The following is a 15013-nucleotide window of genomic DNA, read 5'->3' on the forward strand; positions in this document are numbered from 1 at the left end:
ACTAGAACACCCTAGCAACTGCCTAGCAAAACCTTAACAACCACCTAAAGCACCTTAGCAACTAGGGGAGCAAGATTCTGGCCGAAATGTAAATCACATTTTTTTTTTTTTTTGCTTTAAAATCAAGATCACGATTTTCTAACGATTCTGTAGATGTAAAATAAAGGTTAATATGAGTAGGCTATTATTATTGTTAATTCTCAAACGTATGGTAAAACAACAATAATAATAGGCCTATGTGTAGGTCTGCTGTTGCTAAAAATGTTACATTTGTTACAGTCATTATGGTGGACTTCAACAGACTTTTAATATGTCCTGTTTGTTAATTCACAGTAAAATGATGACATCAGAATACAACTATTCATAATTATAAAGTTGAATTGTTATGTTTGAGACATGGGCCATGCTTGCCATTTGTCACTGACAACATTGTTACACCATTTGTTTTCACTGGTAAAATGAGACATTTGTCATTATCAGATTCCCTCTTGCATTATATTCAACATTATATAAGCTAGGGTAGTTATACTGACACTGTTAAACATTTATTTTCATGCACAACACTATGGGCCCTATCATAAACCCGGCGCAATGTGGCGCAAGGCGTGGCTAGTTTTTGCTAGTTTCAGCTTGGCGCAAGAGTCGTTTTGAGGCGTTGCGCTACGCTGTTTAAATAGCAAATGCATTAGCACTCATATATGTGTGCCCATAGGCGTTCTGGTCTAAAAAGGAAGACGTTCTGAGGCGCACTGCTGGCACGTTGCTATTTTGAGAAACTAAAATAGATTTTTCATTAGACAAAAACAAACCCGTTCTAAACTCCAGCGCAGAGTTGCGCCTCGCTTACACACTGCTTAATACCAGACATGCGGCTCATGTCTGCCTTCACTCTGAGAAAACAACACACATGCAAATCATTCTTTAAGCGCAGCTCTTAAACGATCGCTCTGTACAACAAACTGAACATTATTTACAACTTTACTACCAGTTATTCACAGCATATGCAGGTTCTGTTTACTAAAGTAGGCATTATTGGTGTGCACGCACGCGTTGTCAGTGGTAAACAAACAGCTCGCTGTCAGCTTAAGTGTGAATTCGCATCACATGAAGACAGAAATTACATTTCTGGGTGAATTATATCTTATAAAAACAGTATGTGACACTTTTAACACCATTTGAAGATGTCCATGTTGTTGTGACAACTTGTGCGACTGCCTTTAAACTTCTCTCCTGACCTTAAAAATATAATTGGATGAATCGTAAAAAAGCTAAATTAAGATCATGTGTGGGGTCAAATCAAGATTAAGCACCGCATACTAGCAACCGCATAGCAATGCCTTAGCAACCAATGAACACGCTAACAATGATTTAGCAATCACTTAGAACACCCTAACAACTGCCTAGCAATGCCTTAGCAACAACTTAGAACACCCTAACAACTTTCTAGCAATGCCTTTTCAACCGCTCAGAACACCCTAGCAACACCATAGCAACCGCCTAGCAATCACTCAGAACTCCCTAGCAACATCTTAGCAACCACTAGGGGTGTAACGATATTAAAACCGAACAGAAATATCGAGACATACCAACCACAATACGTATCGCGAAAACCCTGCTGCCCATTGTTAAGGTTGACGTCACTTGTCTCTAACTAATTGAACCAATTTAAACACATCTTTATTATCACATGTGGTTAAATTGTTTTAGTAATGATGAGCTTTTGTTCTAAATATTATATTCTTTTTAGTGCATGTCATATGACTTGAGTGAGCATCACACTCGTTACTACTGTACGCAGGATGGCTGCTTTACATAGTACTGAGATTGCAGATCCCCCAGACACATTTAAGTCATCTTTGAGGGAACATTTTGGTTTTCCAGTAGATTACAGGAATGGAATTCGTGTCGTAGATCTGTCTTAACTGTTTCACGAAACTTATAAGGAAAAACATTTAAAAAGTGAGGTAATTTCACAATGTGAGAAAGTAAGCAAAAGAACTGCCAACAAAAGTGATTTAATGCACAAAAGTGAAACCAGAATAATCCCCAAATACATACAAAAAAAGAGAAATATTTAAATTAATAAAAATAATATAATAAAGTAGCAAATTCAAACAAAGTATCAAACAAAAATTTGTTAAACTCAAGCTAGGGGATGATAGTGAAGCCAAACAAAAGAAAGAAATATAACAAAATTCTAACTCATGAATAAACCCTTATCTCGTTAAAAACTGATAAAAAGAAAAAAAGTCTTCAGCGCGGTGCGCCATATTCTTCCCTATTCTGAACTGTAGAATAAAATAAATAAATACAAAGATGACCTTCACCTCTTACCTTATGTCTTTAAAAATACATTTTTTACGTGTTGGCAAAATGGAAATCGTATGACATCTTCCCTATCCACCTTACACTGAGAAGAGTGAGAGTGAGAGTGAGGAGATATAGCTCAATATTGTCGAAAAGGAGCCGAGCCAAAAAATAACATACAAATCAATTGAAATAAAAATGTACAAACCTCACAAAATTTCTTAAAGTGGGCAAAAGTAATGCTAAAAAAATTTTGCCCAGAAAAAAGTTAAGCAAAAACAACGAAAATCATAATCATGTCAGAAAAATACACGGAAAACGAGATCAAAGGAAAAAGCGATCTCTCCCGCTCTTCCTGACATGCTTTTTATATTCCCGTGCTACGTCGCCAAATGATATTCCCGCGCTACGTCGCCAAATGATAATAGATAGGTTTCCGGACCAATCAGCTGTCATGAAGGCGGATCCACAAAAATGACAGGCATCAGCTGTCATGAAGGCAGACCTACATAAATGACTGGCATGGAGTGAGCGGGAGAGAGAGAGAGATCGAGAGGCAAACATATAGCCGGCTACAACCATAACATTAGTATTAGACACAACTGCAATGTATTTTATTGGTGAATATGTCATGGAAAAACCCTTTACAAACTCATTATATGTATATTTTTTCATTAATTTAAACGGTATCCTATCTATCTAAATGAAACAGATAATCAAAAATGAGCGTCTGTGTCTGCACAGAGATCAAGCCTCTCACCAGAGAATGTGGATATTATGGTGTTTTTAAAGAAGAACTTTCACTTGTCTACACTGCAGTTATTTATTTAATTTTAGTTTACTTAGTTAAGATGGCTGCACTGAAGAGAATAGTTTTTCTGACTAGTCTATAGTCAGAAAACAGTGGTGTCACGGTTCGGTATGTTTTCGATACAGCAAAAAAATAAAATAAAATAGAGGAAAAAAGCCAGAGGATTTCTCTGATTTAAATTTTTTTTTATGTATTAAACCTAACAAAATCATCTATTAACAGTGATAGAGCTATACTTCTGGGGTTTCTGCTTAGCAGCAAATAAAACAAATCCTTCTTTATACTCAAAACCAAAAAGTTTACTATAAAAAATAAATGTAATATTGTTGTAGTTAAACAAATAAAAAGAAAAGAACAATTTAGTTTTCATAAGGAGCTCAGTTTCGATCTATTTTTACTTTTTTTTTTTTTCAGGAAGATGAGTGTCCACCTTTTCTTCAGACAGCACAGATCTGCTTGAATTGACTGTCACCTGCCATTTTAGTGGATCTGAAAGCAGAAATTATCTGACTGAAACTGCCTTATGAAGAAATAATGTAACGGGGCTCTATTACATTTAATATTTTCTTAAAACTCGAAATTTCCACTACCGATTTAGGTCTAACAGGGCTCGAAATTAACCTTTTTTTCTTGGTAGCACCGGTGATCATAACTTCAAAAATGTAAGCGCACCAGACAAAAGTTAGTTGCACCCACCAAAAATTATGAGCACCGTTACTACACGTTTCATATTAACAGATTTTATTATATAACACTCTAATCACAACTAACAAATAAACAAAAAACAGCATGCGCTCACCGGCCCTGCACGCACTGCTTGACGAGATTAAGATGAACTGAATTAGGGCTGGGCGATAATTCGATATCGATAATTATAACTATATAAAATTTTTCGAAAAAAAGAAAATGACAGTTCGATAATTGCTCGATAATATATACGCACTATGCGTAACGTTGCGCAAACATTTCACTTCATGCCCTTCCAGATGCCGCATGCCGTACAAGTTTACAGCCATACAGTGTTAGTTGCACTTAAATGAGTAAGAAAGAAATAAGGTAAAAAAGGTAAGAATCACAGACATTGTTGACAAGAAACGTCACTAGACTACATGAGCTACTTTACTCATAAGCCGTGCCTAACGAGAAAAAATGCTCGAAAAGACAGACGCAAGACATGACAGAGGACACAATCTCAATCACATCTCAATGAACTCTTGATGCTTGCTGTAAACTACAGGCTGCATCATTTATTTGTTATGACAATAATAGGATCTTTTGATGTCAAGCTTATGTTTCCTTTTTTAATATTAAGATATTTGTTTTGAAATCTGTAATACCACTATTGTCCCTCTTTGACGGTAAAAGAACCAGCCTTTATTTAAAGGACATAATCACAGAGGAAAAATCAGATGCTCAAGACATAATCTTTAAAATAATGACATATTAAAAATGCAGCAAATATATGACAGACGTTTACAACAGCATTGGATCATTAATTAAATCCATTTTTTTCCACGGAGCGAAGCATCATCCATCCGCAGTTGTTTAAGGGTGACACGAACTAAATAAATATAAACATATTTCCTTGAAAATGTATCTTGTTGTAACAAATTTCGTTTTGTATAATGTGTAACTTAATTTTGATGTATATTTTGTTGGTCAGTTATCTACAGCATAAACAAGAGGAACAAATAACATCTGAGGCGAAGGGCTTAAACACAAGCCCGCTATATGCTTTAGCGCCAAAACAGTTCATTAAACTATTTTCACGGTTTCATTTTAATTCATTAAGTAAGGGCGGTCTGAGCAGCATGAACTGGACAGTCTTTTCGCTGCACTGATAGATTTCTTGGGTTACCTCGGAAGAATAAACTTGGGTGGAGTTTAGAAGCACGCTGTGTAAATGGAGAGGCTCTCCGGCTGGCTCCCCGCATGTTTTCGTTGTGATGCGCGATTTGTAAATTGAGAGTCTGCATAGACCTATTCGTGCTAGTCTGTCAGTCAAATTTAGTTAAAACACATGCGGATCTATCGGAGATATGCGCATAACAAGTGTTTATGCATCCCGCAATATGGGATGTCAAGAGAGTGACAGCATAAGTAAACTGCACACACTTGATGATGTACTGTGTGGACGCGTCTCACAGCGCAAAGCATAACTAAACCTTTGCATGTCCATGCTTAATTAGTCATCGATAAGGTCTATCGATAAAAGCGTTATCAACAATCAATAGATGAATACATTAAAGTATATTTCACTCTAAATTCACCATACTCCCCATTAAAAGGAGAGTTCATCCAAAACTGAAAATTATGTGACCTTTAACTCACATTGTTCCAAACCGTTTTTTTTTTTACAATAATATTCAATAACTTGTAGGTAATGTCTTTGGTTGTTGAAAACTTGAACAGTAAATGCTGAATAAAGATTGTTCTTTTGTCTATTATTTTATTATTTATATTGTCAGACAGCTAAAACATTTCACTAAATGTGTTAAAGGGTCACGAAAAACCCAAAACACATTTTTGAGCTGTTGACAGTCGTATATGTGTCCCACACTGCTAAAAACACTATTAGGACACCTATATTTCACTAAAAAGTGTAAATTGGTTGTTTTTACGTTATTTCAAGCAAATTCGTACTTCCTGTTTGAAACGAATTTTTGAAGCTGCGTCATGGTCATGACATAATAGCATGTATTCCAGCGTGCAGACTGGGCATCTGTGCCAGAGTGAGTCTTATTACGTCTTACAGTGCGATGCATTAATGCATGAGTAAGGCTTGGTACAAACCAATCAGCACGCTCTATTGTGCAACTTCATTTATATTCATTATTGTGTTTACACGACATAGACGCCACGTTGTGTTGGCAAAACAAGCGTGAAGTGTTGCTTTTATAGTTTGCTGCCGTTAAGTTTCGTTTTCATTTTCTCTCTGTGAGAGCTCATCTGGATCATGTGTGGATTGTGGATTGTGTGTGGATTGTGGATTGTGTACCCGACGCTCAACAACAATAACTTACGTGTCTAAGGAGGATTATTGTTTACCTGAGAGCTGTTCTCATCTGCAAACTCTGAGATCGGATTCGCTTGTAGTATTCTCTTCATAAAGACGCGGCTCTAAGTAGTTGCTGGGGATTGTCCTGTCTCTACAGATTTGGTAAGTGAGCGACCAGTGCTCTTTGTTTATTCAGTTTGTTCGTATCGAACTAAGTTAATTATTTCACCGAGTGCAAACATGTTAGGACCACAACCAAACTTTAACCTCGTGTAGGGTTTTTACCGCATTTTGTGACCGGAATAACACAAGCGGCTTTCTGACGCTACCTGCTGTGTGCATCTAAGTTTCTGGAAAATGCTGAGGTTTTTTTCTCTCATTCGCCGTGGGGTATCAAACATTGCATGAAAAATACACGCTTAGAGCAGATCCTCGAATCAAATATCTCGTTTGTCGCGAGGGGCATGAATGAATTCCTTGAATGAAACAGCCAAACTGCAGTTAAAGTCAACCAGTTAATAATTTGGCAAATAATTCGACTATAGATGTCGAATGGGACCAAATGGGTTGAACACCATCACTTTCTCCTGTGTGTGAGTATTTTGACTGAAACTCGCGCATGCCCAAATAGACACTCCCACACCCTCCCACTTTAGTTCCTCAGACACTCCCCCAAAACAGAGCTGTACACGCCCACTTTTCTGACTTTTTCCAAAGTAGAGGTGTGAAAACACCCTGCTGAAACGAGGGGGTTTCATGGCCCTTTAAATCAGCTGCACAAAGCCATTGGCATGCTGAAAATCTTATATAATTGATAGATATAAAGATTTTACAGTTATCGAGATAAATATCGATATCGACTGATATGAAAAAAATTATCGTGATAATTTTTTTTTGCCATATCGCCCAGCACTAAACTGAATTAACAATAATAACTGGGCTGTTCTCACAGGTGGTGTCTGATATTGCACAGATGATATAGACATATAACTTATTTTTTGCATACGTCATCTTAATAGCAATAATGGTCTTTTTATGAGCTGCAATATTAGTTTCATCTCAGTGAATGTATGCTCTTTAGCAATGATGAACGCGATATCAGTCGCACGACTGACAGCATCATGATGATTAAATAAAGGATTTGTTTTTTTTTGTCATTTTTGTTGATGTTTCTTTGTATTTGTATGATCCCAATTTATGTACCTTTTTGCATACTCTAATAAAAAACTTAACTACTACAATTGTTTAAACTTTAAAACTAGTTCAAACTTCCAAACTAGGCTCTCAAGCCATCATAAAGTTTGTCTATGAAGATTACTTATCTAGTTTTAAAAACGTCATTTTCTAATTAAATTAGGTTTTCAATATCAAATAGAAATTTGAATCCATGGTACATAGTAGTTCCTCACACAAATAGTCTTTGAGACACTGTAATCATTTTGTTTTTTTTTCCCCTCACACTTTTGTAATTTGTACAAAAGCAACTACACTTGTAGAAGTGCAATATGGATATCAAAACAGCTGTGCTTATGCATTTTGCTACAGTCAAAATCACAGCAGTCCTGTTATACAACTATATCATACTGATATTTTATCTCTAGTTATCTGACTAAAATTCAAAAACATGCAACTTTTATATAAAAATACACACAAAAAGAACAAGCCATGTCTTACCCTTGTTGAAGCTTGTGCATCAGCTCTAGTTGAATTGAATGTCTGAAGCTGTTGGGAAGACTAAGTGTAACATTGTCGCAGATGAACTCCTCAATCAGTGCCTACAGCATGGAAACAGAAAACAGATTGTTTACACAAATACACTTTAAAATCACATAACTTAAATCTTATATTGCACCAACCATACAATCTTAGTGAGCAAGAAATAAATCTAGTAAAAAGTGTTACCACCAGTAAGTAGCCATGATTTGCTGCTTCTAGCTTACAAAATTGTCTTTTAAAATCATAGTGGAAAAAAGGTCACCTATATTTTTGCTGGCAAAAGGGGTGAGTAAATTAACAGTTAATTAAATTTTTTTGAAGTACTTTCTCATTAATGGCAACTTGGAATAAGTAGCCATTAGTCACAGTATTAGGTCATATTATTGACTTTATACATCAGGGCTTCTCAAAGGCTAGACTCTGGTTTCAATCCGGAAGAGGTGTGAACCTACACTGGTCTCACAGTTTGGTTGCGATTATTATGCCATCGATTCGGTTCAATTCGATATCTCGGTGTATCGACGATGCTTTCCATACACAGTTTCAGGGCTGATAGTGGAAAAAATTCCTGAGCCTGAACTTTTTTTCCTTGCCCCTGAGGTGAGTAGGGGTGGGGGTACTATGTATGCAACGCACTTTTAACACATAACTTGTGGGCCCCTGGGCCCAAATATATTAACAGCCTATGTGTAACCCTAATCATCATTATTGTCAAGTGGCTCTTTTTAGTCACATGCCAGTAATGTCAGTGACACATGCCAGTGTCAGTGATCTTGTGACATGTGCCAGTAGGTGTCAGTATAAGCACGTTATAAGCACATTAATCTTTAAGTCTCTTTGCTTTAATATTTAAAAATCATTAGGCAAATGACACCTGTTATCTTACATGCATATATGTTATGAGTTTTCAACATGCATTTTATTATAACTTTTTAAAGGATATTATTTAAAATACCTTAAAATGAAAATAAGTTAAATAATAAAATAAATGAATGAATTAAAAACATAGAGAAGTCCATATTGTAGGGAACAAAGGAACTGCCAGGATGCAACAATATACAGTAAAACAGATAAGTGTAACCCCTCCCATACATAAGCATGCCACAATAAATTTGACTGACATGTACTGTCAAATGACTATATTACGTACGGAAGTATGACTACGAACACATAAAATAAATGCGTTTAAATTAAAACATCGTGGAGTAGCTCAGCAAATAAACTAACTTGCGACGCGATAAATTAGGTTAAAAGTCGCGTAATGATTAAATATGGTTTTGCTCGTGTTAATTAATGTCATAAGCTTCGCCGGGTGTCGATGTCACTGCAGTGACATGCACCGCGACACTCTGAGTGACACAGGTCACTACACATGCCACTAGCGAGTGACACATGACAGTGGAAAACCGGACGTGCCACCGGAAGTGTCACTACACTCAGTGGCATGTGCCAGTGTCATCTGTACGTCAGATGTCGTGTCACTCCATGTTAAAACTGCTACTGTGAATCCGCGTTCAAGCGCACACAATAAGCTAAAACTCGCCCCAAGCACCGGCAAAAACAAATAACAATGAATGTGTCGAGGAAAGAGTAAGGACATATCTTAATTATTTATTAGTGATGGTGAAATGAAGCTTTCTGAACCAGTGAAGCGCTCGACTTAACTGTATCGGAAAAAGGTTCGTTACTCGAAGCTTTCTAAATCAGAGCTCGATGAGGACCTCTTCTGGTGAAAGTGTGGGAAAGCACTGTGTTGCCATTATGTCAAATGTTTACAACTGACCAACTCATTCATGTAGTAATACAACAACAGCAATATAAACAAATTACTCAATTACTGTAGTTTTAAACACAATACCACCATATGCGGTGGTTTTCTTTAAAGATAGTCGTAAAAAAATACGCTAACACTCTTTAGTATTGTTCAAAACCTTTTTACTAAAAAATACTATTGTAGTTTAGTTTAATTACTGGTGTGTGGGACTGGTGCAGTGCTTTGAAACAAATGTATGTAATAGACGCCAATTCTCTTGCTATACACTTTACTATGAGGGTGTTTAAACCTTTGAAATAAAATTCGAAGCAGTCACGTGGGTAAAGGCGAAAATGAAGCTTCGGACGTCACTGATCACGTGATGATGGCAAAACGAATCAAGCTCCGGTACACTGCTTCACTGCGAGATGTATCGTTTTTTTGATACATGCTTCGAAGCCTCGGCCCACAACGTCACATCACTATTATTTATTAATAAACTTATTCTGAGTCAGTGTCACAAAGATCCTGACTGGCAATCTCCTCTTGGACTCGCCTTTAGAGAGAAATTCATCTTTACGCATTACATGAAGGAGTTTTTTTTTTTTTCGATTTGTTTTATTTCGTTAAGTAATAATTTAAAGCTTTCTATAAATATATTTATTATGTCTGTGAGGCATATACATTTTGCTTCATTTTGTTAAGCGCTCCTGTTCAAAAACCAGACGACAGAAAGTGCATAATTTTGGTTTTCTTTATTTTATAAAAACGCTGTAACGTTTTTTGATGTATTACTCGTACTTTGTGAGCAAAAATGACGGATAACTTTAAATTGCTCCCACTGAAAAAATGCAAGTGATTGCTCTGGCGCCTCGATGTCCTGCAAGCTTTTTATAAGCAAACTATGCGCCTAAAAGCACACATTCTTTAACGTTTAAGCTACCATTGTTTTATACTTGAACTGTTTTATATCTTTTATTTTAGGCGAGTCGTGATGATCTGAGAAGGCAAACTGATCAAACAGACAATGATGGTCTACCGCTGGGCGCTGTACGTAAAAAAAAACTTATTTTTAACGAATAAAAAATGCTCCAAACGTTTTTCTAAATAAGCTGAATAAAAAACGAAACTATAAACACTTTGCCATTAGGCTACATACAAAACTGAACTATTTCATAGCTGAAACACTAAGTTGTTTAAGGAGAAGGGGGAAATATATTTTTGTCTCGTCTATTGCTTCACCGTTATTTCGAGAATAAACCCAGCGTAAATATGCAGATGTCATTCCCAAAACATATCAGCGTATATGTGCCGAAAACGAAAGTTTCATACAAATTCTGAATGGATTATAGCCTGGAAAGTGCAAAGCACGCTCCTCTTATTATCACTAAAAAGCGTCACTAATCTTAGTTCATAGAGATCTCACAAAGATCCGTTATAATTTATAAAGCTCTCTAAATTACAATATTAATCTTTTATTTACATGGCGTCTACACTCAAAAGATGATTCACGAGCACACAAAATGGCACTTAATAAAAACCAATCCGGCGCTTTCAGCAGTGAGTGAATTCTGTAAATCTAGAGAAATGACAGATCAATATCCGTGAACCTGATTTTCTTTTTCCCCGCAGCCACAGTACGCCGGAAATCCGGCGTGGTGCCGGAATGCTATCACCCCTGCAGTTTTATATTTGGATTATATTTGTAAAAACACATACATAGAGACACAGCACCAAGCAAGCGACACACAGCAAAACGCTCTCTCATTCACACGCACGCACGCACGCACGCACACACACAAACAAACACACACACAGAGACAAACAGACAGACAGCGACACACAGCATCACACTCTCATTTCCACACATTAAAACAAACAAGAAGAGAGAGAGAAATAGAGTTTACTCTCTCAATCGCAGTGAAATAGGGGCTTCTGTTGTAAGTGTCAGTGAAATTGTGCACAGCTTCTACGTTTTTAAGTAGTTGGAGTGTTGTAAATACTCGCGCTCGCCTCCCTCGCTATAGTAAGTAAGGCGGCATGGCGCATATGAGATAAATGACATCAGTACATAATTACCGGTTATGATTGTTACTGAACAGATACCAAATTGTTTGCATCTGCATCGCAGTGCACTGAAAGAAACATTTCATTTTGACACCCCTGCAATCCGGACCCGACTCCATTTAATAGTATTGCAAGACCAGGCATAAACTATTCAAACAATATTTGATATCAAAAATGATAAATGCAAAAGGGAGACGCAGTGGCACAGTAGGTAGTGCTGTCGCCTCACAGCAAGAAGGTCCTTGGTTCGAGCCTAGGCTGGGTCAGTTGGTGTTTCTGTGTGGAGTTTGCATGTTCTCCCTGCCTTTGCGTGGGTTTCCTCCGGGTGTTCCTGTTTCCCCCACAGCCCAAAGACAAGCGGTACAGGTGAATTGGGTAGGCTAAATTTTCTATAGTGTACGTGCAATAATAAATAGAATAAATGCAAAAGCCTTATAAATCAACTGTTTAGTTGTCTGTATTTTGAAAAAGAAAAAAAAAACAATAAAAAGTCCAGTGATCATACGAGGATTTAAGTGAACAAGCAGGCTAATTAAGGATGTCCCGATCCGATATTCATATTGAAAGTAGGTCCGATATCTGTCCAAAAAACTAATCCGAGGTGCTCTAAACTCTGTTACAGCTATTCTATCCAGCAGCATCCAGAGCCAGCGTGCAAAGCCCACGTGATCACAACACTGCTTGCTCGCAAAGTCTCTTTAAGATTTAACATGCTCTTCACTCTAAGTTAAGGTGTATTACGATAGAAATCTATTGTGACGGTTGCACACGCTGACGCTATCAACAACGGCATATCTCTAACATTACTGGTTTATTTACCTCACGTCAAGCGATCTTTACATTGTTTTGTATACGCTGCTAAGCAACGCAAGTCGACGCAATGGTGACGTACTGCACATCGTGCAAGCCTCAATTCGGTCATGGCATGGCATGGTGCATACAATGTGATACCCAATTCAACACCAGCGCTTTCCACACACCGGTTCTGTGTGCGTGAGAATACTCCGCATGCTCTTCTGCTGCAAACCCACAGAGACGCGCTGGACACCTGTTCTGACTTTGTTAGTAGCTTTAAGAAGAGCGTGAGGACACGCGGAGAAGAAAAGCCTTTTACTAAATAGACTGATCCAGCTCATTATTTAGGGTGACAATAGATCCTCTTTTTCCCAGACATGTCCTCTATTTGGGACTTAAAAAATGCATTCAGCCATGATTTCTAAATCGCCTAACATGTCACGAATTCTGCTTTCTTTAGCTGCATTTTTGCATTAGTTTATATGCAAACTTTAGCCGGTGCATCTCAATCTCTCAGCAGCACCAAGACTAGAGAGGGAGGGAGAGGGAGCAGATTTGACCTGTCACTGGTGCACAAGGATAGTAGGAGTGAATAGTGGATTTCTTATTTTTTAGTTTTTTTTTTTTTTTTTTTTAGGTGAACACACTAAAAAGAAACAGTGTCATGTAAAAGGTGTTAAATGCTAAACACTTTTTTTGTTTTAACTGTCTGTAAAATACGAATAAAAAATTATTTTGTTGCTGATGGCCATTACAATTTAAAAGAAAGAATGGTATTACTTTCGGGCAGAAGAAAAATTTTATTAGAGGCATTCCCATGTTTAACTCTTCCTTAAAAAGCCCAGAAAGATAAAGTGCCCTAAAAACAGTGTCAGCTTTGCACGAGTTTGCAGTTCTGTCTAGGGTGAAGTAGGGTGGAATCTGTGCAATATATTATGCAAATAAAATGAATTTTGCTAAATAAAATTATTCTTAAAAGTCACATTATTTTATGTGCTGTGGAGAAAAGGTGTTTCAATCCATCTACTGCAAGTATATTTATGTTAAAGATAATTTGCGCAATATATATTATTATAAAATTAATAATGTTTTGTTTGTGAACATTGACACAGCCATAATCTTATGATACAAACACAGATTAAATAGATTTTATCATGTAAAGGTTTGTACTAACTATACTGCACATTTTTATTAACATAACAATAACTTGTAATAACTCCTTATTTCCACTCCCCAGTGTTAAAGATATTTTTCAGCTCGAAACTGGAACAAAAATTTATCAAAAAGCTGTGTTTATGAAATTGAAACTTTGGACACTCAACCTTTAGCAGTTGTTCAATTAACAATATATACATATATATTCTTATGTTCCTGCTCTCAGCTGTTTCTACCATTTGATAATGGTAAAAAATAAATGACTGAAGTGACCCTAAATTAGTATTTTGCACTTTAAAAAATATATTTTTGTTTATTCAATTAATGTATTTTTTTAGGGTCTTAATATTTATTCTTTAATTCTTTTTTATATATTCTTATGAAAAAGCTTCACATTTATACAACTAACAGTTAATAAATTGGTTGTTTTTTAAATACTTACAGTTGCTGACTTTTGCTCTCAGTTTGAAATCACTAGACCCAATGGCGGCGCCCGGTACGGCATCGGCTACTCCGGCTCTGACTAACGGTGTGCGTTTTATGTTAAATGTCGCCTGAATCGTCTAAGTCATGTATGAAAAAAGACAACAACAAAAACCTACTACTTGGTCTACGAAACACAAACTTTTCAAACGATTTGTCTAGAATAATGTTTGCTTTGGATTACAAAATTTTCAACGAGCTAGGCATCTAACGCCAGCAAGACCCAGAGGCCTGCAAAGCAGCGGTCTCCCCTCCCAATGCCGGCTGACGCTCAAGGCGACATTAGCGGTGGGAGGGACCTAGCATTCGTCGCAAGCGGTGTGCTAGACCGAGCAAGCGAGGGAGTCGAGGGGGTATTAGCGCAAGGCTAAAAGCTAAACCATATAGACCTGCACTTCCCGCGATTCTGCTTTCTAACGTTCGCTCACTAGAAAACAAAATGGACTATCTCAGATTGGACCTAATTACATAAAGAAAGGTGAAAGATTGCAATGCCATCGTCCTCACCGAGACATGGCTTAATTACAGAGTTCCAGATAACACTATTCAGGTGGACGGACTAACAACATTCAGAGCGGACAGAAGTCACGCACTCACTGGTAAGCTACCAGGTGTTGGTGTGGCAATCTACATCAATAACAACTGGTGGACTAATGTTTAAGTTCTTCGAAGTCACTGTTCTGAAGACATAAAATTTTTAACAGTTAAATGTCGTCCAGTATACTTGCCAAGAGAATTTTTAGCCGTGACTATTACAGCCGTGTATATACCGTCTAGTGCGAATACAAAAGATGCACTTGCTACATTGTATCAATCTGTGAGCTCAATGAAGGACTCAAAACCCGGACTCTGCCTGTATAATCGCTGGCGATTTTAATTAGGCCAAACTAAAGACAGTACTCCCACACTTTTATAAATATGTGGACAT

At 37.1% G+C, this 15013-nt stretch overlaps 1 protein-coding gene and 2 long non-coding RNA genes across 8 annotated transcripts in view; 2 read left to right on the forward strand and 1 right to left on the reverse strand.

Annotated features, from left to right (window-relative positions):
• The window catches only part of LOC147832527 (uncharacterized), an 845986-nt gene that overhangs the window by 592851 nt on the left and 238122 nt on the right, over positions 1-15013 (forward strand). The gene's annotated exons all lie outside the window — the stretch shown is intronic.
• The window catches only part of ints8 (integrator complex subunit 8), a 158695-nt gene that overhangs the window by 106479 nt on the left and 37203 nt on the right, over positions 1-15013 (reverse strand). For all 6 annotated transcript variants that reach the window (XR_015515916.1, XR_015515915.1, XM_087294416.1 and 3 more), the window contains exon 10: positions 7791-7891. Coding sequence is in view for 4 of the 6 variants with exons in the window: in XM_087294416.1 (XP_087150542.1) it covers positions 7791-7891 (101 nt within the window). In the remaining 2 variants the exon portion in view is untranslated. The remainder of the gene's footprint in view (positions 1-7790; positions 7892-15013) is intronic.
• The window catches only part of LOC147839580 (uncharacterized), a 175132-nt gene that overhangs the window by 90606 nt on the left and 69513 nt on the right, over positions 1-15013 (forward strand). The gene's annotated exons all lie outside the window — the stretch shown is intronic.

The sequence above is a fragment of the Danio rerio genome, chromosome 19, assembly GCF_052040795.2.
Source record: "Danio rerio strain M-AB ecotype USA chromosome 19, GRCz13ab, whole genome shotgun sequence".
In the NCBI taxonomy this organism is placed as follows: domain Eukaryota; kingdom Metazoa; phylum Chordata; class Actinopteri; order Cypriniformes; family Danionidae; genus Danio; species Danio rerio.